This window comes from Centroberyx affinis, unplaced genomic scaffold (genome assembly GCF_046629955.1).
Source record: "Centroberyx affinis isolate AG114_WGS23_722 - 3 ecotype Tasmania unplaced genomic scaffold, CSIRO-AGI_Caff_v1 ptg001114l_1, whole genome shotgun sequence".
NCBI lineage: Eukaryota > Metazoa > Chordata > Actinopteri > Beryciformes > Berycidae > Centroberyx > Centroberyx affinis.
Genome location: NW_027279656.1, coordinates 102,008 through 126,322, shown reverse-complemented (window position 1 = coordinate 126,322; position 24,315 = coordinate 102,008). Strand labels below are relative to the sequence as shown.

At 41.5% G+C, this 24,315-nt stretch overlaps 1 protein-coding gene across 1 annotated transcript in view; it reads right to left on the bottom strand.

Moving 5' to 3' along the window:
- Positions 1 to 3,999: 3,999 nt before the first annotated feature.
- niban2b (niban apoptosis regulator 2b) overlaps positions 4,000 to 24,315 on the bottom strand; it is a 39,342-nt gene continuing 19,026 nt past the window's right edge. The window contains exons 6-14 of the mRNA XM_071523784.1: positions 16,259 to 16,374; positions 13,383 to 13,487; positions 13,123 to 13,285; positions 12,122 to 12,309; positions 10,981 to 11,136; positions 8,185 to 8,298; positions 7,525 to 7,632; positions 6,167 to 6,278; positions 4,000 to 5,186 (exon numbers count right to left, since the gene is read on the bottom strand). Of these exons, the coding sequence (XP_071379885.1) occupies positions 4,000 to 5,186; positions 6,167 to 6,278; positions 7,525 to 7,632; positions 8,185 to 8,298; positions 10,981 to 11,136; positions 12,122 to 12,309; positions 13,123 to 13,285; positions 13,383 to 13,487; positions 16,259 to 16,374 (2,249 nt within the window). The remainder of the gene's footprint in view (positions 5,187 to 6,166; positions 6,279 to 7,524; positions 7,633 to 8,184; positions 8,299 to 10,980; positions 11,137 to 12,121; positions 12,310 to 13,122; positions 13,286 to 13,382; positions 13,488 to 16,258; positions 16,375 to 24,315) is intronic.

Sequence of the window (24,315 nt, the reverse complement as noted above, 5' to 3'; positions counted from 1 at the left end):
GCGCTGTTCATTCCCCCATCCCCCGGTGCTCAGGGAGGACACGAGTCCGGCGAAAAGAGCAAAAAAATATTTCAACGGTCGACGACGCGGTCAGTTGCAGGGGTCGTCGGGAAGCATGGCGGCTCGTGCAGCCGCCTCTGCGGGATGTGGACGCGCCTCCGTGTTTTTTTTTTTTCCGCAGGGTGCCCGGTCTTCTCCGTGGTGCTGAGGTGAAACTGACTGTGGTTTGCTGCTCCTTGCTGCTGAGCTGTAGCAGAGGAGACACAGAGGGACGTAAGGCCGTGACGTCACCACGCTGCGCTTATTGCGCTGCCTTCAGCTGCTGCTCGTAAACACTTACCAACCCACGCGCCAAGTTTTGAAGATAAGTCACCCATTAGTAAGAAAAAAATGTCCTGTCTTCAGGGAGAATTAAAGTAATACCCCTTCCTATTTCCATATTATTTCTGTTTTCTAGTCTAGTCTACACTGATACACAATAGTGATTCAAACTATAGCCAGTTCATGAAAGCTTTTACATTTACTATTCTAAACAGCTGGTTTCTGGTAGGTCTTTCCTGGGAAAACCCCCCTTCTTGCAGCTATATAACATAACAACATAATGCATAATCCATAATGTTAATGCTGTCAGTTTTTTTCTACCTGACTTCTTTTTCTGTATTGATTGAAATAATAAAAAAAAAAACATTAAAAAACATAACAACACTGTTTTAATGAAGCTATTTGAATGGTTTATTAGACTGTTGTAGCCTATTAGGGAGACTACTTTCATCAAGTACCTAGACAGTTATGTTGTGTACTTACAATACTTTTCAGTAAGTTGATACACTGGAATAAGGCTATTGTAAAGTGTTACCAATAATTCTATATTGTAACAAATGAAAAACAAACATGGCAAGTATACTGTTTTGTTGTCATTGGCATGTCAAATGTCAAATATTTATCATTTACAACACTTACGTAGGAAAATAAAACTCTTAGTGAAGAAAATCTGAGATAGGTGTTGTGATCCAGCCTTCAGGATGTACTTTACCTCTTAAAGTCACACAGAAATTAAGAATTACTTTTTTCGCCTTTTTAGCTAATTTCTATCATCACCTATTTGACAATTTATGCCAAAAAAAAAGAGGCCGAAAACCTGATTACTTTTACTTCCTGGAAAACAGAAAATCATCAATTATGTGGTGACCTCCTGTACCAGGACGCACATAAAAGTTCCAAAAAATAAAACCATCACAGATTTTTTAACAATCCCTCCAATCAAATAAAACTGCCTTTCTCTCCCTAACTCATAAATGATCCCTCACTTTTTATTGACTTTAATACCCAGAGATCTAATGTTGGTGAGTCCAGCTTTCTCTCAGTATCTCAGTTAGTGGGGATGGGAAGTTCTTCTCTGCTGCAGCCCTACTTTATGATTTTAGACTGATAAGACGGTTGTACTTTTTCACACAAATCTTTGCTAGTGCAGCTTTAATGCAGCCTACAAACCTGGAAGTCACGATCCTGTGAAAACGTGCAGCTTGTGACTCCCACATACAACTACAATAGATGAGTAGTTTGACTCTCTGTCCACAAACTGATTAATAAGTGAGTGAATGTGGGCAAAATGGGCTTGATAGTTCAGAGAAGACAGTGTTTCTTCTGATCAGTGTTCAACATAATATATACTGACAGTGGCTGAGCAATATTATTACAATAATATTATGTTGCCCATAATAAATTCAATCAATATAACTGTCAACCAGGCCATGTCACATTATTCTACACACATAGCTTAACTGTAAATCAATGAATTCTTGCAATTTTACAGTAGTGTAACATTATACCGTTATGTAGTATTTTAATAAATCCAAATTTCCTTTAATTTAAGAATTATAAAAAAAAATAATTTCAGGTTCTGCCCATTTTCTGAACCTGCAAATCACTGTCATTTTATTTTTGCACTGATGATATGTTATATCAACATTGTACAGATATACAATATTTTACTTCTTATTCTACATATCATTTTTTAATTCTCAACATTTTTCAAATCATGAAATCAACTGTACTTCTACATTATTTCTTCATAACTATACAGTGTATTACTATAATTTTCGAGCTTGCTGTCAATTCATGTTCTTTACACTCAATCTAAAAAATTGTTTGTAATTTTAACAGTCTACTGTAACATTACAGTAACAATATGTAGATGAAAACATGCCAACTGTAAATTTAATTTTAGAAGCTTTTTCTGAGGTTTGGCATCTTGCTTGCTTTTTAATTTAGTGTTTTGAGTGTTTTTTATTTGTAATGTGAAATTAGTATCATAGTATGTGTTAAACCAGGGTCTACAACTACATGAAATGTTCATTCTCAATTTTCATGACTGCACAACAGTTCCCTCCCATACTTTCCAGACTTTTTTCTTCAATTCCAAAACCTTTCAAGACCTAAAAGTGATCAAATTAAAGTTCCACACAGTCCCAGACCTTTGCTGGACCCCGATAACAATGCAAGACAAGACAAAGACCACGCAGACAAACCGGTATATTTAATCGATAATGATTTATTATCAATAACAGTCGTTTGTGTCACACAGAGTAAAATAAATCTAAAAGTACACTCGTCGAAAAGGGAAGGGGAAGCAGGGACAAAATGCAGAGTGCAAAATAACAATAAATAAAAATTGGGGGGTGGGGGGGGGGGGGGCGGGGGGGGTCAACTAAGGCGCTGATGAAACTATATAAAACTATGTAAAAATGACTGTTTGGTAGTGAGAGGGACCACAAGTTCACAGGCCCATAGTAGCATTTATACATAATATACATAAGCTTTCTTCGTTAAAGGGATAAACTAATGTAAAATAGTGTTATTCCCACCAATACACAAGAAATTGTCAACTCTCGAGACGTTATCGGCCCGTGCATCAAGACGTTTGACGGATTGTCATTTAGGTTTGAGATGCAAAATAAAGAGAACAAAAATACATCTTCTACTTTTGAGACTTTTTCACTTTCCACTTCCCCGCGCCACCGAAAAACTGACCGGAGACATACGGCTTTGGGTTATTTCAAATATGATTTTTTCTTAGGCTGACAGGACATATGTATTAATAATGGCAAAATAACAACCAATAAGCATTAATGAATTCTTTTGTCACACTTGGTTAGAGCTACTGATACCTCGCTGGGGTTTCCAATACATATTTACACCAACAGATGTCACGCTAACTCAAATTGCTGAAGGTTATACAGTAGTTAAACAAGACGGACTCGTCAACTTAGAGCTAATCAATTCACTTGCATATACAGCACTGTGCAAAAGTCTTAGGCATATGTCAAAGAAATCCATAAAGCGAAGATGCTTTCAAAACGAATGAAATGAAAAGTTTCGGAATATCAAAAATGTACAATAAACAGCAGTCTACTGACACACAAATGCAGAAAACAAATAAACATCTAAGACTTCTAAGAAAATTTATATAAAAATTCTAGGGTGCATAAGACTTTTGCACAGCACTGTATTTCACCCAAGGCACCTCAACTGGGGGTGTTCCATTAACTCACCACATATTTACAACACACCATTAGGGACACGAGGTCGTCCGCTGTGCTCATTTCTCACCGAGTGAATACAAAACAAAGCGTGGGATTCATGATTGCTTGGATTGAAAGTGTCGCTGAAAGCTTCCCGATCAGACTGACTGCATAGCTAAAGCTGCTCTGTTAGATGGAATGTCGATTTGTCAAAAATACACAACAAGCAAATTTAATGTTTAAAAAAAACAAAACAATGACAATAGCACCCGAGCCCTGCTCGGTGAAAATAATCGGTCATAGTGTGTGTCAAAATGGCTGGAAAATGTGCTGAGTGATTATTATGCCCAAAACTGGTATGGAAACTGATGGCGACTCCTATGACTAAAATGGTATGAAACGTCTTTCCATCTTTGTCGAAAAAAAAATAAAAAAAATAAGCGCATTTCAGTTTAGGTCACAAAACGGTAACATTTCCTCACTGGCCTCCGCTCTCAGAGTCTTTAGGTTCCGTCTCCAGTGCTGCGGTGACACTCTCCCCCCCCACCTCTGGGTGCCCCTCTCCGGGCTGCTGTGGAGCCTCCGTGCTGGAGAGTGGAGCTTCTGAGATGGAGGGTGGAGCCTCTGCGCTGGGGGGTGGGGCCTCTGTATTAGAGGGTGGGGCCTCTGTATTGGAGGGTGGAGCCTCTGCACTGGAGGGTGGGGCCTCTGGGCTAGAGGGTGGGGCCTCTGTATTGGAGGGTGGAGCCTCCATGCTGGAGGGTGGAGCCTCTGCACTGGGGGGTGGGGCCTCTGTGCTAGAGGGTGGGGCCTCTGTATTGGAGGGCGGAGCCTCTGCGCTAGAGGGCGGGGCCTCTGCGCTGGAGGGTGCCGCCTCCCCCTCTTCGTCCTCCACCACCTCCACCTCCTCACCGGTGGGGGACTGGAAGCCGCTGTCGTCGTGGGGCGGCGGGGGGAAGTCCGGCGTGGCCTCCGGGGGGCTCTGCGGTGCCGTCGCGGGGCCCTGCTCCGTTTCCGTGGCTTCGGACGGGATTTCCTCCGGACGCGGCGGCGGGGGCAATGCCTCCTCCGAAGCCGCCGGTGCCTCCTGGTCGGTGGGTGGGAGTTCCTCCTCCGCCACCGGCTGGCTTCCCTCTCCTTGCACTTCCTCTCCGGTGCTTCTCGTAGCACATTCGCCCACCGATGGGACTTCTTTGGCTTCCTCCTCCTCCTCCTCCTTCAGGACCGAACCGTTCATCAAGGCCGGAGGGAGGGGGTTCTCCAGGGTTTTGGGGCCGCCGGTTCCGTTCTCGCTCTGGCTCGGCTCGTCCGCTCGGCTGTCCTCGTCCTCCTCTTCCTCCTCCTCCTCGTCCTCCTCCGGGATGCCGCCGACGCCGGGCACCTCCACGCACGACTCGCCGGGGAGCACCGGAGAGCCCTCCACCTGGATCATGGACACCACCTGCTTCATCCTCCTCCTCTTCTGGGACTCCTCGCCCTCGCCCTCGCCCTCGCCACCCTCGCCGCCCTCCCCGGCTCCGTCCGCCTCCTCCTGGGCTCCGTACTCCCCGGCCCAGTCGATGGAAGGGTTTTCGCCCAGGAGGTGCAGGTTGGGGTCGCTGTTGGTGAGGACGATGCTGTCCCGGTACAGGTTGTGTCTCCGCTGGACCGCCGCCTCCTTCACAGCTGGAGACGGGGGGGGGGGGGGAGAAGAGGTTTGGTTAGAAAGTGCTTGGACAGGGATGAGATGAAGAAAACACAGGGATGCAGTGGAGGATAAAGTAGAGTTTATCAGCCTTTATATGGATGACATAAATCTTAAGGACTTAAAATCTACGACTTCCAAGAAATTTATATAAAAAAATCTAGGGTGCCTAAGACTTTTGCACAGTACTGTATATGCTATTAATATTATTAGTATTATTAATATCCTATAAATTAGAAATATAATAAAATACCAAAAATACATAAATAAAAAAATTTAATGACCCCCACCACCCCCCGGTGTCAAACAGCGATAATATTGTATATCGCAATATTTTGGTGGGACAGAATTGCGATATTACATTTTGGATATTGCCCATATTGTGGTCTTTTAAGGGGAAAATGCATAAATTAATGAAAATAAAACTGATAACTACTTCTATGAATGTTTGCCTTATGATGATCACTGACTGGAAGGCATAATTTATTCACCTTTTTATTTAACACTACATTACTGGGAACAACGTACACTATAGAAAATAATTCATTTTGTCCCCGATTTACTTAAGTTATTTTCCTTAAATCAATTTCACTTGGTTTCAATGCAAATCTGCCTGGTTCATGAATTTTCTTGAGTCCAGTGATACACCTTGTGACCAGTGGAGTGATTTGCCTTAGGTTTAAATGTCGTCACATGGTTCCAGAAAATTGGTGAAACAATTAGGAGCTGCATTGAAAATAAGTGAAATTCCCTCAAAGCATTAGCAGATGTTCTCACTTGTTTCATGAAAACAACACTTTGATTTTAAGTCTCAAAACAACTCCTCAAGACTGAGATGATTTGTTGAGTAATCTCCCATTAGAAACAAGGGAGTTGTATGTCCAAAAACAGGATGTGCTTCAATTCCATTATGTGTGCAATAAACTGTAAGAGTGCAGAAGCAGACTGGTATGAGACTGACCCATCATGATGTCCTTCATGACGGAGTGCAGCACCACCTCCTCGAAGATGTTCTCCACCAGGATGAAACGGGAGAAGTCCTCAAAGATCAGCTCCCGGAAGCGCGGCAGCTCCTGGAATTCACAGTCAAAGTTCACATGGGAGTTAGGAGAGCAGCATCTAGGAAAGATTTTCTAATCCTTTGTTTTTGCAATCCAGGATCAGACCTATCTTGCTGATTTTGAGCCATATATCAAGATAGGATCATTCTGATCCAGATACCATAAGATGAAGATTACAGAATCCAGTTTCTCAGTCTTTAAACTCACTTCTATGCTGCCATCTGTTGGACAAATACTGTTACAACATGTTGTTAGGCCACAAATGAGACAAAATGCACAGACTCACTGAATGGCAAAAATAATTCAAAACAAAACCTGTTTCTCTGCAAACTGTTTTCATTCACATTCATATTTCAGTTACATCCCAATGTTGTGGTTCTACATGAACTAAATCCTCCCTGAATCCACCCTTACAGTGGGCTCAATGAGTTATATACCATGTACTCCTGATGTTGTGACTTCAAATCTGACTTCAGTTTGTTGCAAGTTATCCCTTCTCCCTCTCTTATCTTCCTTGTCTCTCTCCACATTGTCTGATGCAGCAGAATATTTAAATGCAAAAAATGCAAAAAATGTACGCACTCCTAGTTTTGTACTGTAAGGCACTTCAGATACAAACCTCCAGCAAATAGCATTTAAGACTTTACATTTTTTTTAAATGCCAATTAAAGTATAAGATCAATTTTGCAATTGAAACAAAAGTAAAAGACCTTTGAAACGGAATTTAAGACTTTAATTACTTCATTCAACTCTATTCTGAGAGTTATAAGGCCTTGAGTTTAGATAATACAAGACATTTTAAAACCATTTCCGGACTTGGAGACAGCCTGTGTTGGTGTTTCATTCTATATAATTACAGCAATAAGAACAGGGTTCCTACACACTTCAGATTCCATGACCATCCCATGACAAAGTACAATTTACATGCCAAATATTTGACACCGATTATGTTTAAATGTTATACTGTTGTTGAAAAATAGGTTATTTTTGCAAAGTACAACTACTGGCTGGGACTTTCGTAATTAGGACATTTGTTATGTTGGTTAATACTCCTTCAAAATTAATTAGATCTGCCAGTAACCAATCTTAAACACTTGCCAAACTGGCAGAAAAAGGTTATGAATAAATTCCGATGCCATTTCCAACACATTTTTTGGATATATGTAGAATTTTCCATGATTTTTCCAGGGGGTGGAACGCAGAGTTTTCCAGTTTCCCTGACTTTTCCAGGTTTTCCTGAGACTGTGCTGGGACTTACGGAGGCGCAGGAGGGGCTGAGCTGCTTCAGCATGTAGGGGATGAAGATCTGCAGGAGAGCCTCGCGGAAGAAACGCTTCCTCACCGTGCTGCTGTCATAGTCAAATTTCTGAGGATTGAAAAAAAATGAATAAATAAATAAATAAAGCATGATTACCACAACATAATGTGTGTGTAGAATGAATGGTCCATCCGTGATAAGTTTTAAAAAAGTGACTCCTCCTCTTACAAGATTGCTGACATGAAAATAAAATCACGATGGAACATGGTTGAAGTTATTAAGACTTTTGCCCACAAAAATACTACATTTTTGAGTATGAAATCATCTACTGTATATTAGAAATATTCAGTGATCGATTTCACTTATCTCAAAATGAGATATATATTGTGGATTGAAACTTTTCTGGCAGCTGTTCAGTGGTCACCTAAAAGAATTTCATTAGCCTGGCTTTCAATGGAGAGTTTTAGTGTCCCATGATGATCTAAATGTTTCAGAGGCTTTTCCACCCTGACAAGAATAACACTCTGGCAGAAACACTGACTACTTGTGATTCTTTGGGCATGAAAACGCTCATATTTAATTCAATTCAAATGTATCAGTATGGACCTTCAGAAGCCCATATGAGCCAGCCTCCTGTGTGTGTGTGTGTGTGTGTTGTACCTTGATGACTCGGTCCTGGCAGCGCTGGATGGTCTTACAGAGCCCCTCCGAACCCTGAGACTCCAAACTCTGGTGAAGGATCTGCTCAAAGGTGTACACCGCATCGTCCATTTGCTGCAGACACACACACACACACGGCATGGTCAGTAAGAGCTAGGTAGGTATACTCTGTGTTGTCCATTTGCTGAACACACATTCATATAACATTTACATTTACACCAGTAGAATAAGCTTCAATTCATAGATCACCAACATTACAAGCAACTAAAATGAAGGAGGTCAAAGGTCAAAGCCTTGGTAGCACTGAATGTGAAGTCCTGTTGTCTCTGTACCATGCATGTCTGCATATACTTATATTATTTGATGTATACTTTGATTATTTGATGTGTCCAGTATCACCAAGACAAGTTCCCCTACATTCATTGTACTTGTGATTCACTGAGTCACCATTAGAGGGCGCTCTCTCCCTTATAATCCCATTATAAATCCAGCAATAGATTCTGCTCTAGCTGAATCCTGTCCAATCTCACTTTTGACTCCAACCAAAACAAAACTACGCTGCAAAAAAATCTCCCCCTGAGTAGGTAATTCAAACTTGTGCTAAGTCTTAAAATCATTTTGTATCAAAACAAGTGGAAAACTGGCTTGTTAAATGCCAAAAACGTGAGTTTCTTTCACTTGTTGCAGATTATGTTCTATTTATTTTAAGAGAATTAAACTTTAAGATTACATGGCTTGTTAAGATGGACATTTTTTGTACCTGTATTTGTACATGTATTTGTCCTGTTTTAAGAAAAAAATAGACTTTAAGACCCAATTCTAGATGTTAAGGACAATGTTTTTTTACAGTGTAGGACTGCTGACGGGAAGGTTCAAGGCTTTTGTTTATGTAGTTTGTAATCAGTCTTTGGTTCATGTCAGTGTTTGAACTCTGGGTGACCTTGAAGAAAAATCTAAACACCCCCCTCCCCCCCCCCCCCCCCTCCGGCCCCGCTGAGGAGGCCAGGCTAAGTGATTTCTCCATGGGGGGTGAGTGGCTGAATGCCTGGCTCTAGGATCTTTTCCCTGAGATGCAGGTCTGGAAACATGTGGAAAATTAATTCAGCTGTTTCCAGTAGGAGTTTTGGAGTTGTACAAAATATCTGGAAAAGTATGGAAAAAGGTTGTTGATGTGTCTCAATACTCATGCGACTACACACAAAACATAGCCATCTTAACAAGTCACTTAATCTACTTTTGAGCCTTAACACAAATCAGATTTTTCTTAAAGTAAGTGGAAAAAATATGCCAAATGATCATTTCAAGGATACTAGTGTTTCCAGAAATTCTGAAACTGCATTGGAAACAAGTGTAATTATTTCAGGCCAGTGGCAGAATTTTTCACTTGTTTTAGGGAAAACACGATTTGAAGACTGAATATGAGACTAAATGACTTATTAAGATAGACATAAGAATAATCTTCAGCTGTAGAGTGACATGTCCTAGTTGATATCAGCATGCATCATTACTGAACACTAACCAAAACAAAAAATGTGAATGAACCCTGCTGTGATGTACAGCCTGTTGACAAAGACGTGCCAGCCTGTTACACTGCAAAAAATGTCCATCTCAACAAGTCATTTAGTCTCTATATACTCTATATTCAGTTTTAAAATGTTGTTTTCTTAAACAAATCCACTTGTTTCCTATGCAGTTTCACTTTTTTGAAGAATTTTAGACACAAGTGTCACCATCTTGAAACAAGACAGTGTACAGTGACTGTGGCTGTACACTGCAAAAAATGACAAGCTGTCAAGCGATTTCCAGATCTATCAAGCTTATTTTGTGATATTTTTAGTCAAATTATCTCGCTGCACTGGCAGATAATTTTGCTGGTTAGTCAAATATTCTCACTGCACTGGCAGATAATTTTGCTGAATTACAAAAAGTATGGTGAAGCAGCTTTCTGTTCTTATGCACCAAAGGTTTGGAACAAACTCCCATTACAAATATGACAAGCAACTTCTGTTGAGTTTTAAGAAACAGCTCAAAACCCATTTTATGATCTTGCTTTTAATTAATTCCACTTTTCTATTTTAACATCATTGTTATTAATTCCTACTTCTTTTATTTCTTATACTTGTTTTATATTTCTTACACTTGTTTTATGCTTTTTATATCTTAGGATTGTTTTAATCATTATTTATTGATTTTTATTGTTTCTCTTGTAAAGCACTTTGAGCTGCATTTTATGATATGAAAGGTGCTATATAAATAAAGTTTATTATTATTATTGTTATTATTATTATTATTCAATACATTTCAACTTGATACTTGCCAATATGACTTCTTTCAAGAAATCATCATAAAACATTGAAGAAAATCTTGAAACAAGAAAAGACAATTTCACTTTTACCAAGGAAATGTCCTGAAACGTTACATTCTCCTGAAAAACAAATTAGTTGAAACCAGTGAAATTATCTCCCAGTGCAGTAAGATGATTTCACTAAAAAAAAAAATCCTAAAATGAGCTTGATAAGTCTGGAGACAAGATAAAATAACTTAAGTCTGTCAGTTTTTACAGTGTACCACTTGCTGACCAGAGGGCGTGTTTACACTCCCGGCCACAACAGACAAGAACTCCCAAGCTTTCAAGGACTTCAGTCAAAACAGTGGAGCCACATACCACAACAACAGGCCTGAGGGACGGCCTGTCACATCGACACACGCTCGCACTTATGTCATAACTCAGTCTTTCATTCTGACCACAGTTTTCTTTACTGCCCACCAGGCAGAAGAGCGATTAGAGAGCCTCACCTCTCTCATGAGGATCTGGGCCCTCTGGACGAACACCGAGGGGCTGGAGACGTCGAACCTCTGCTGCAGACCCTCCAGGCTCAGCTGCTCCACCTTCTCGTAGCAGCTCTGCATCTTCACCGGGTGGAAGGCCAGCATGCTGATCTTCTCCATGTGCTGGGGAGGAGGGGGGAGGAGAAGAAGAAGAAGGGAGGTGGAGGAGCAGGAGAAGGAAAGCAGAGGAACAGAAATTTGAGTAAATCCAGTGACGCATTCCGTGGACCTGAACCATCTAAATGTTTGTTTTCACCAATACAAATCATTGGATACGCTCCTTAAGTTAATTTCTACATGCCATCTACTTTTCTAAACAGAAGCAAGACCACACTCCTTGATTTATGCAAAATACCCATACACTACAGGATGTCCAAGAAGTCTTGCTGTACTTTGTTTTGCCTGCACATCCTAGTTGGATGGTCCAAGTGATCCAAGGTGCTGGGATTTCTGGTCTTTCGAATGGTGGCGTGTTTGAATTCTACTTCTAACATGCAGTGTTGATACTAAGTTGGCATTTTCCCTCTGACTGCACTGTTTTCAGACATCTTGTAGAAGAAAAACTGGAATCTTATCCTAAGAATCCCAGAGCATCCCATCCCCAATATGGTTTTATGAGCATCTTTAAAGGAAAAATAAAGGTATACAGTATCAATTTAGCTCAAAGGAAGACATTTCCACGTGTCAAAAACTGTTCCAACTCATCTCTTGTCCCTTTGGTATCCTTTGGTACAAAGTGATCATGTAACAGCTGGGAATTGAAGTCCTCAAACTTCAGACAGTTACTTGCCATTCGGGACCGCCAATGGGGATGTTCACAAGTCCATTTTCTCATAGCTGACTATTCAGTAAGTGGTCTAAATTAATATTTGGATATTTGGTCTCTCAGTTCAAATCATGCTAGTTTGGCTAGCTCCCTCTTCCTAACTTGCCAAAATGGCTGGATGCTTTTTGTTGTGATGGAGTTATGGTACCTAACCTTCCACTGAACCAGATTGTCTTTCTAGAAATTTGCCCTCGCTGGGTTTTACCGAAAGGGATCGCATTTTAGCCATATTACTCCCAAACACTGGACTCAGGAACGCCCCCCCTCCCTCCATCTCCTCACCTCGGCCACAGTCTCCTTGGTGCCTTCGTTGAGGGTGTTCTTGCTCATGTCCACCAGCTCCCGGAAGAAAACGTCGCGGACCTCGGAGAAGCCCCGGCTGGTCGGCTCCATCAGGGCGTCCAGGATGGAGCTGATGTAGGGCTGGATGCTCACCTTCAGCAGCTTCTCCGCCTTGGGGAGGACAATCGCTGTGGGGGTAGTTGGAAGGTGGGGGGGGGGGGGGGGGGGGGTAAATGAGAAGAGAAGAAATAGAGGTTAGCATGCAGGGTTGTAGCTCCAGACAGACCGCACCTTCATTTGTTGACTGGATTTGAAGATCTTGGTCGGTATTATGGTCAATATTATGGATGCCAATTGTCCGCTCCACTACAGAACAACAAATGTCATAATATGTGAACTGGAGTTGGGTTTGCAACTACATTATATGTGTAGTCACATGGATTGAATAATTTTTCCCCCTTACGTTTCTGGAGTTCAACAACTCCAAAACTTTTAAAAGCCTGGAAATCATCGAATTTCCCAGCATACATGGTATAATTCAGACATTCTGACACTTTTCAAATCATATATTTCTACTTTAATACACTCCATTGGCTCTATTCTTATTTATATTCTTTGCTGTATCCTATTACGTTGCTGCTGCAACAGTCCTCACATCTCTTGGAAAACCCTTCCATATAGTCATTGCGACACAACTACGACTGAAATCTTCCATCATACATGAGCAGTGCAAGGAATGCTGTTGGTCCGCTTGGTTTCTGCTCTGTGACAAGGCTGTAAAGCTGTGTGAGGTGACAAATGCCTGTCAAACTACAGGTAAGCAGGAGGAATTGGTTGTAAGAATTCAGAGTATGGGGTTTACATGGAGCGTTAACTGATTAAAGCGATTGTTCTCATCTTGAGGGTCGAGTAGCAAAACTGACATGCAAGTTTCAGTTTAGTTTAACTTCATGGTGTTTTTATTTTATTTCAGTTCATGACATTTTTTCCCTCCAACTGACCTCGGATCTTGTTGGTGACGTGCTCCTTGGAGGTGATGATCTGGTCCATGTCTGTACGTATGGAGGCCTGCAGCACGGGACGTCCCGCCTCACACCGCTGCACCACGGCCTCGTACTGGGCTTGGCACTGGCGCTGCACCAGGCTGTACACCGCGTCACTGATCTGGACACACACACACACACACACATAAGAAACAATTCAGGGTGTGTCCATTTAAAAAAAAACATTTTCAAAAATCCATATCAAACCCTCTACTCACCAGCATCCAGTTCCTCTGCCTCTCATGCATCTTGCCTTTGAGTCGAGGGGAGATGAGCTCCCTCAATTCGGGAAGGAGGCCCTCCATCACCAGGTTAGACAGAATCTACAAGAAAAATACACACATATAACACATAGGACCAGAATCAGAATCAGTTCATTCACTCAATGTACAGGAATTTGCCATGGTGATGCTGGTGTAGACGTATCGCCAACTAACATGGTAATTCAGTATAATTGCAGCTGTATAGGAAGTGTGTCAAGTTTCAAGAAATTTTAGTTTTGGTTCTATAAATATTTCTCAGAGTAAGAGCTGCTCTGGAGTCAGAAATAATCTCATTGGTTGAGTTAAACTACAGTGGGCGGAGCAAGTTTTTCAGCAAGTTAGCTAACTAGCAAACTTGAATATCAAAGAAGAAACTCTAGTCAAAATATAAATAATATAAATGGCAATGTCTTCTTTTTTTCATTCATTCATTCATGACCATGGCATTAGACGGTCAGCAGCTAGCTAACTAGCTTACCTAGATAGCTGTAGGCTAGTATGGCTAGTTTGAACTTGGAAGCTCAGCTAGGCTAACTAACCTAGATAACTTAGTATGACTATATTGCAATTTTCAGTTACTAGCAAGAGTGCTAGGCTGCATAATATTACCTCCTCTTAACTTTTCCACTGGGCTTCAGTCTAACATTACTTAGCTCCGGCCATTGGTTTAACTCAACCAATGAGATTATTTCTTTCTCGAGAGCAGCTCTGCCTCCAAGAAATGTTTGTAGAATTAAAACTAATCTGCAAGTTTCCTGCGGTGTATTAAAACAGTATAACATAAGACTTATACTGAGTAGAATGAAACGCATGAAATAGGTTTTGAGCATTACAAAGGACGGACAGAATTTGCTGCCACAATATTGAACGTATATTGTATGAAGCTTTGTGCAGACATTTTTAGTAGTGCAAAAGTGTGCAAACAATGCTGGGTAATATTAAATAGGATGAACTAACAAAAGTCATAGGATTACAGCCAGAGGCGAGGTCAGACATCATGTGGAGTGTTAGGAGTGGTTGAGTAAAATGAGAACATCTGAATGTTTTATAATGAATTCTATTTGCAACATGCTTTTCTCTAACCCAAAGTGCCACTAAGTGTTAGCCTAAGGTGAAAGATGACGTGCAAAGTCACATAGAGTTATGGCATTGCTATGCTATACTGTAACACTGAAAAACTGTAGCACTACACTGTACGAGGGAACAAGATCTCCCTTCTCAAAGACGACTCTCATTCCTGCAGAAAGAGAATAATTGTATAAGATGCAGCTGGTTTCGATGTACAGTGGTAGCCACTGTAGTCTCAATTCATGCGTTTATCCTGCATCTACCATGCATTAGAATCAGAATCCGTTTTATTGGCCAAGTAAGTTTGTACATACAAGGAATTCGACTTGGTGGGTTAAACATAAAAAATGAAGGTTGTGCAGAATTTTGCTTTTAAAAGAGCATGTAATGAAAGTAGTTTTGATATTTAGGAAACTCTTTTCTGTACAGTATGCATATTGTTTTGTTTAAACCTGACTGATAAGATGCTATGGAAGTCAGTTATAGGAAGAAAATAGTGCTATATACAGAGGTAATTTCTGTAGACATCCTGCTTCATGCATTTGATGACTTGATGACATCTATTATACATCTACATTACAACTGCAGACAATTCTTTTGAGTGTTATACAGCAGAAACAAATAAGTATATAGCAACACAAAACTGTAATGCGTCTCAGCTGACTAACAGCAACTCCTAACGGCCGAAAGAAAAGAGGAAGCAGCACATGAGCTTTCCAAACAATTCCTCTTGGGAAGTGCAGCATTAGTTCCACAAGTGTGCAGTTAAAAGTGGGGGCCTCCACAACGGCTGCAACTGTAAGTCTGCCCTGTTTCCTGATAAAACACAGAACAGGAAGACAGTGCGGGGATGACTGACATGACCAGTTAGCTCGCCATGTGAAAGGAAGTGTTAGGGTGGGAAATTAACACCAGCCAACCAGCCAAATAATCACTTACTATGTGGCTATGACTGGTTAGTTTAATCTGCTCTACAGGTGACCAGCCATCATTTGGAGGGCCATTCTATTCGAAACATCTAGTTTGCTATAGATAAAAAGAACTGAAAAGCAGAATAAATATCAATGATGGCTATATTGTGATGGATTTTGAGGATTAGAGCATCCAGAAAAACCTGTTCAAGATGACAGAGGTGTAGAAACCCGGGCCAGACCACACCCGACTGCTACAAGACTGTATATACAGGCTTTAATATTCGCCCTTTGGGCACACAAAGCATGAATATGGATTAACCACTTAGCAGATAAATACTTGGACTCCAGGGGCCTCATTATCATAGGAACACCATAGGCAATAACTAAATACCAGAAAGTCTGATAAGGTCACTATAAACTCAGTATTGATTAACACTGAGACACTATGAGTCCCAGTTGGAGTATTATAGGAATATTAGTGAGTTTTTCTTTCCCTCTCTCTTGGCCACAGCAAAAAGAGAGAGACCAATAGACATAGAAAAAGAGATAGGCGATATAGTTGAACTCAATATCGCGATAAATATATATATTTTTTTCGATATCAATATATATCGCGATACGGCCGAACAAAACTTACATTTTCAAATAATATTCCTACCCCACCTCATTTTGTCTGGGTTTTTAAATCAAATTTGCTTGTCATCGTCAATTTAGACAGCAGAATTGTCACGATATCGCAAAAATCACCATATCACCACGATACGATTCCACTTGAAAGACGATAAACGATAATATTGAATTATCGCCCGGTCCTAAACAGAGATAGATATAGCTGGTTGCTTTGCTTACCTGTGATGGTACGCCACACATCATGTCCCAGGTGCCGTAGTGCCCATGAGCCTGGCGGTAGAGTCGCACTGCGTCGGTGAAGGCCGGTGTCTGGACCTTGTTCTCCTCCGACAAACCTGAGCAGGGGAATGGGGAAAATTGGTGGGCGTTTTTAGTCAAGTTTTTACCTACAGGTATACAATACGGCACACTTTAAATTCACATACTTTTTCTTAATTTTTCTTTTGTGTTATGTTGTATATATACACTATCTTGATATTTTTTTTATAAATATTTTCCACGTATTTTCCATACTGCAAATATATCATGTTTTTGTATATTTTCATATCTTACATGTTTTTTTTCTCCATCTCAGCATGTTCTACTGCTATCATTTTGTATACCCTGCATACATGCTGTAATTATACTTTTCATTCATATATTTCTAGTTAACACATTTGAGTGATTGTGATGTTTGATACCGCCCCATTTGCTCTTGTCTTATTTCTATTCTACTTTTTTCTTGGTTTGTTTTATCCTATTATTTGTTGCTGCAGCAACCCAACTTCCCAATGAAGGTCATCAAAATTTCATCTATGGTGCAAGACCTACTGTTTCACAGCCCGAATACATAGAGCAGCTTCATACTCGTTTATGTGAAATAGAAACACATACAGTAGCATGCGTCATATGCCTCATCCCATAGTATCATCACAGGCTACTGGAGGTTATCTAAGAGTTTTGCAATGACGCAGCCCTGGGAGACACCAATGGAGGGAGGTTTTAGAGAAGTGAATGTTCTCATCTTCCCTAAAATCCTGACATCATTTCCTAATTTTCAGTGCAACGTGTTCATTATAAATAGCTTAAAGTGTGTGTGTTTGTGCGCTGTTGTAGCTTGATTGGCAGCTGGCAACACTGGAGTCAAATGGTGCGTGAGAAAGACTGGGCCTTTGATACGAACGCTCCAAAAGTTAAACATTTCTACATTCCTGAAGATGTCTGGCTTCCAAGGCAAATTGAAAGCGGCTCAAATCAGAAAAGCATGTAAAATTATTCAGTGATGTGATAAAAAACAGGCTAATTCAGAAACATTGTTAAGCCTTACTGGACTGTGTGTGTGCGAACTCCCAACTATGACAAAGCCAGGAAGTGTGTGTGAGTGAGTGAGTGTGTGTGTGTGGGGGAGGGCGGTGATGGGGCCAGAGTTCCTAGCAGAGCCAGAGGCAGGAAGTCCCAAGCCCCTCTCTCAAAGCTGTGTGTGTGTGTGTATGTGTGTGTGTGACGAAAGGGGGAGTTATTTTGACTTGACCTCTAATGGTATGAGGGGATTTCTACCAGACCCAAAATTGGGACCATTATGAGTCTCCACAAGTATCTTAATAACACACACACTCCCTACTTCTTAACACACAATCACTAGAGCTCACTCACACTTTAGGCATTAAGCTGATGCACTTTTCCAGAGTGACTTAAGCTTAGGTCACACTATAAGACTGTTCTATTCAGTTTAGACCAAATTGGTCTTGAGTAAAACCTTGCCTTGCTGTTACTAGGGTTTGTAGACTAGATGAAGGGGCAAAGAGGGACTCAGCGTTTTGTTTCAATATTCACAAATCTCACAAAAAACACAAAGACAGGAAAAAGGACATCCAGGACCACGATACCTTTGAGAGGCAAAACCAACACAGAGGAGACGGACGCTTGCCAAGTCACCTGCCACAAAATACGTGACACCATTTCTTATGCAGTAGTGTGCCTAGATGTATTCTCTTTTTCCTCCCCCCTTCTAAACTTCCATTGGCTGTTGCCAGGATCACTGTCTGATTTCAGTCTTGGTGAGTCTTGGACTGCCTCACGCTACACAAGACCGGCCAGACTGGACTGATTAAATTGAACACTTAAAAATCCCGTTCACACTACTGGATAATCTTCTCCAATGACCGTTCCGACTCAACCCCAACTCAACCCGACTAGCCCACACTAGCCTAGCCCCGATTTAACACTGATTAGCCCAGACTCACCCCGACTCAGTACAGACTCTGTCCCAAATAACACAAACTCAATCCCGACTAGCCCAGACTCAGACCCAACAAGCCCAGAGTCAGTCCTTACTAGTCCAGAGTCAGTCCTGACTAGCCCAAACTCAGACCCAACTAGCCCAGACTCAGACCAAACTAGCCCAGACTCAGACCCAAACTAGCCCAGACTCAGTTCAAACTAGCCCAGACTCAGTCCAAACTAGCCCAGACTCAGAACCAACTATCCCAGACTCAGAACCAACTATCCCAAACTCAGACCCAACTATCCACAAACTCAGACCCAACTATCCCAGACTCAGACCCAACTATCCACAAACTCAGACCCAACTATCCACAAACTCAGACCCAACTATCCACAAACTCAGACCCAACTAGCCCAGACTCTGACCCAACTAGCCCAGACTCAGACCCAACTATCCACAAACTCAGACCCAACTATCCACAAACTCAGACCCAACTAGCCCAGACTCAGACCCAACTATCCACAAACTCAGACCCAACTATCCCAGACTCAGACCCAACTATCCCAGACTCAGACCCAACTATCCACAAACTCAGACCCAACTATCCCAGACTCAGACCCAACTATCCACAAACTCAGACCCAACTAGCCCAGACTCAGCCCGATGGTCAGGATGGTCCAGTCAGGCTTACAATTGACATAAAAATCATTTAGTGTGACTTAGCCTTTACAGTGAGTGACCTTTCAGATACAGACCCGTCTTTCTAACCACTAGGCCATACTGCCACCCTATCACACCATTATGTATTGAAAAGATCCTGTGTATGAAAAAGAATGCCTTATTGACCCCAAGAACAGCAATTAGTTCACAAACACCTTGTTTAAGAGAGCAGTTAAAGAAAAGTCAATGCAACTCAATGAAACGTTCCTCTGTGTGGCACACACGCAACATATGGAGTCACTCAGCCATTCATACGTAGTACAGCAGGCCTGTGTCACAGCTGAGGCATGTTAACTATTGGTGTTGTTTCCTCTTTCAGGTTCCTCACAGCCCCTCATACAGGTTTCGAATCAACGGTCTACATTGTAGTCAAGAATAACCAGTAAATGGATGAAAATCTGGTTTGGAGGTGAGATATTTTTAGAAGCCGCTTGTTATTGGATTTTTTTCCCCCTCATCTGCACATTTTTTTCCCTCTGGTTTGTTACACTTCAGTTTCAATTCCTAGATTACCGAAAATTACAAGTAACCAAAATGAAGGAATACAAAGGTCAAGGCTTTAATGTCCTTACAGTATTCCTGTGACCATTGAACGATCAAGTAAGATTGTTTGTTTTATCATTATATAATCTATGTTTCATCAGTTCTGTGTTCACTTTGCAAATAAAAAAAAACTCAACTTTGAATTCCTGAGAAACCTTACTTAGCCAGAGGCAGTATCTATACAGTTTGTATGCACTCATGGTACTGTAAGGCGCTTTAAATACCAGTGTCCCCCAAGTGGCATATATTCCATCAAATAACATACAATATATGCCATAGGACAAAGTGGATACATTGCAAGTCTTCATTTGTGCTCACCATTAAAAGATCCAAAGAGACATGCACTGAAATAAAGAGCAAAACAGATAGAAACAGATAGAAAGACAGAAAGGAATCTAAGGTAATTAATTACTGCTACATACCAGACTTTAGTCTGAACATGACGCTATTATATCACCACGCTGTAATAATCACTCACATAACTGCCTCTGGTACTACACATTCATGCTAAAACCCCTTAATTACTAAAGGAAGCTATGCACTTTATTGTACAACACTGAACAGTACATTACAATAAGTGCAGGTCTGACTCTTTGCCATAGCCGTATTACATTTTGTGTAAACTGCACACTGATTTACGACATGAGAATGACTAAGACTTGTTCCAAGCTGTCAAGACGCTAAGCTGGTTTAAAGAGTGGCTGTGATGACCCGAAAATCCAATGCATCTGTGGCAGTGAACAGTACAGATGTACACCAGAGGGCTGGGGAAGGGTGTGTCACAGTAGCCAAGTCACGGAAGAGTAGAAGGAGAAATGAAACACACACTAATGTAAATATAATGCTGGCAAGAGGTCACATCAAGCCGCTCAGATAAGCAAGAAAAGCGAGCATCGTGGTGCTTCTGTCTGCCTCCATACAAGGAGACCAGTGTAAGCGAGCGAACCTGAAGTAACGAAGGGGATAACGTTGAAAATCAAAATGGACAAGAGAAAGTTAGTGATAGCTCTAATTGCTCTGAAAGAGGAGGGTGAAGAGCCCATTCTGAAACGGAGGATTCGGGTACATGACGTCCTCCTAGGGAGAACAGCACACTGAGAGCTTTATTTACACGTCCAAGAGCTCTGCCTTGATAGTGCCGTTTCAAGGACTATTTACGATTTGATGTGCGGGCAAGGCTAAAGTTGAGACATGTTCAACCGGGAACCCAGGGGAGCGCCTCGAAACGCACCGCATCCAAAACACCAGGTGCATAGTTTGGTACTTTGGAGGAGATGTGCACCTGCTGTGACTAAACCATTAAAAATAACTAAAAAAATGTGTTCAAAAAGCTTAACTACTAAAGCTTGAATACTGGCTTTGCTGTGGAGCAGACATATGTTAGCAATCTAGGTGGTCTTGCTATGCTTACTAACAGTGTGTGCGTGTGCAGTGCTGTTTGCCATGCTGCACACTGGTGTGCATGACTGAACATAGACAGACCAGACTAAGAACTCAATGTTTTTTGCTGAGTACATTGTACTTCATTTTCATTGGCCTTACTTGACTGCCCAGACTGATATTTAACAGTGAATGCTGTTAACTAGTGTTGTGTTGTCCATATGTTTATGTATATTTTTCCTGCTTTGCAAACTGAATTTGTCTCGGGACAATGACTTTATTGCATGCAAATATCATACTGTATGCAAACACCTTGAATCTTGAAAATCCATGACCATGCTCTGAATTTTAGGGGAATAAAAGGACATATTATAATGGACTATGCACAAATGCAGACATTCATGCACTTCTACTGCCTTTGTCCATATTTACTTCAAATAAATCTTTGTTTATGAGCGATGCTGCAAAGCTGTACACCTAGCAATCTATGACCGGTAGTAAGTTATTAACAAAACACACAGCAAACAGCTATCACAGACAAACACCTATCTGTCAATTTTCATTTCAGCCCTACAATAACTACAGACTGTGTGTCTGGGAATGTAAGTACAGGCCTGGTGGATACACTCTGTACTGTAGCACCTGCACTAGTTAATAAACCCTCTGCTAAAGTAAACAGCAGAGGTGAACAACTCATGTGAAGTTAGGACAAAGCTGCCAATTATGAGCGACAGGTTCTTTCTTGGCTCCCACCTCTCAGCCAAGCACCGTGGCAACCAGGTAAATACATCATGACATCATGTTTTGAGTCGATTCCACCTTCAACGCTGTGCCAGTTTCAGGTTCACGAGATTGTGGCAGCCAATTGTACAGTTGAGAACACAAAGCCCCGATGAAGCATGCCAAAACCACAGAACTATGTAAAAACTCTTGACTACCTTCAATCTGCACCAGTACTATCGAGAGTGGCCTCGTCCATGGTATGCCGATTACGTCAGAAATCAAGTTAAGAATTCAACTTCTAATGAAGTACATTTTAGGCATTTCGCCAGCACTTCTGCAAGGTACATTTCTAGATCACCAACATTACAAGCAACCAACAGTAAGGAGTGCAAGATACAGAGCCACAGAATTCTGGCAATAGATGGGACAAACAATTCCTGTGACCCTTAAATGATCATGTATGATAGAGAATTACAACGAAGAGAAAGAGGGAAAAAAGTTTTTTTTAACAAGACAGGAGCATTTCAGATCAAGTAGATTTGAAAGGAGGAGGGATGCGATTCAGATCGGAGAAGGGAACATGAAGTATTTCACCTAACTCCTTAGCGTAGCATAACTGTCACAATCTTTATCTGTTTAAGCTTCTGTGTATCACACTCTGTTTGCTGGCTTTCCAGGGGATTCATTGGAACGACTCACAGTGAGGACATACGGTAGTAGTGAGGACAGCCAGCCACAGAAGAGGAGTTCCAACGAAAGTCCTAAATGTTCATTTACACTGAAAGAAACTCCAAATGAAAGCGTTGGCTGTTGTTTACCACATTTGCCTCATTTATTTCCTTACTTTGTCAGTATGGACAAGTTGGCTGCAGCAGAACTTTTTGGGCAGCATTGCCCAACAGCAGCCTGTTAAGTACTACCACTGCTATGCTCCAACTATTGTTGCAACACCACTGGCATTACAGTTAATTCAAACCACCCACTGGACAGGAGTATGGCAATGAGGATGTAGTGAGTGGAGTGAGATGAACTAAAAGAAACGCCTGGACAAGGATGTTCCTCATCAGCATTCCAGAACTGTCCCCCTCTGAGGATTCCCACTTTCGCCTTGATGCAAAATTCCATGACTTTTCAATGGTTTCCATGACTTTAAATCAGAATACTTCCACGACCTAAAAATGTGATTCTTTCCTGATTTGTTAGTGTTGTTTTTCTGAAGGGCTGAACAGTCTGGTTTCCACTACAGTTGGGTCGAAATAACTATTTAGTGCAATAAAGGCGTGAGAAAAGTTGCAAAATACATTCTGGTGTATTCCTGTAAAGTTACCCAATTGTAAAATTCTCTGATTTTCCCTGACTTTACCCATCTGGAACAGCCTCGCAAAATTCCATGACATTCCAGATTCCATGACCAGAGGGAACCCTGGACTGAAAGGTCACTGGTTCAAACCCTTGGACTGGTGGAGCTGCTCAGTGGCCAACAGTAGAAGACTGTAGTTGTACTGGGTTGCTTCCAGGTGTAAAGTGCATGCACTGCTCAGTGAGAACCTTTCTTGAATCTAGGTTACACAAGCATGTAATTTGTGATGACTTACGACCTATTTGGCTCTTTGAAACCAAATACGAAAGCCTACTGCCAACCTCGGGATTAGAGCCCAGGACGCCCACATGATCATCCACTGCCCTACCAAGTGAGCTAAAGCACCAGTGTGGCTGCCTGAGAAACCTATAGGTGTTGTATCTCTGTAACCCATGGCTGTACCTGCACAGTGTTTTTTTTTGGGTTTTTTTTAGGGTCTTCTCGCTTTCTAACCATCTTTGGTCAAGCCTCCCGACTCGCCTGCTCTGGCACAAGACACAGAGATAGCGAGCGCAGAGAAAAGTGCATCCAAACCAACTGCTTTGATGTGCATTTCCCAAAATACATGACTTCATTTTCCCTTTGTGAGAACAGTCAAAGAGCGAGAGGAGGGGTTGCAGAAAGAGAACTGGGATTGAGCTGAGGCACAATGTAGAAAAATGCAAGCAAACAAAACAAGAGGAAATTGAGCAGGGAATAAAAAGGGGAAGAATATCGGAGCAAAGAAAGCACAGAAGGGAGCAGATTTACCAATACAAGGGCTGTAACAGTATCTGGTATTATTTTAGGGAGAACAAATTGAGGTTTACTGAACTCACATCCTATCAATAGTCGACAAACTGCTTTGTCATATAACCCCAGGCTATGTTCAAATTAGTCACCACAAAATATAACGCATCCAAGCAAGCATACAGGTTTCTCATTGTGTATGAGGGGAACAGTTACTCTAGCACAGTCTACTCTAGAACAGTTACTTTCATCTGCCATTCTGTCAATAGGACCCACAGTTCTTATCGACACAGATCAGCATTTTTTGTGGTAAATATTACATAAGTCTGAAGGCAGTGGTGCAGGGCAAGTGGGCTCTTGCCCTCACTGCGTTGCTCAACTTTGACTTTTTCTACAAAATGACTCTGCTGCACTAATGCTAGAGAAAAGTGAGCATCACATTGCTCAATATGTTTAAACCACACATATTCAGTTTCACAAACTGCATAGACTGTCCTAGATGCCACTTGTGGGGAGAATTTGAACCACTCCCTTCAAGCAGTCGGTTCAGGGAGCCACAGACAAAATCCAAAACATGGAAGTCTCCCACATGGCATGAACCTGCTTAACTGTAACAGA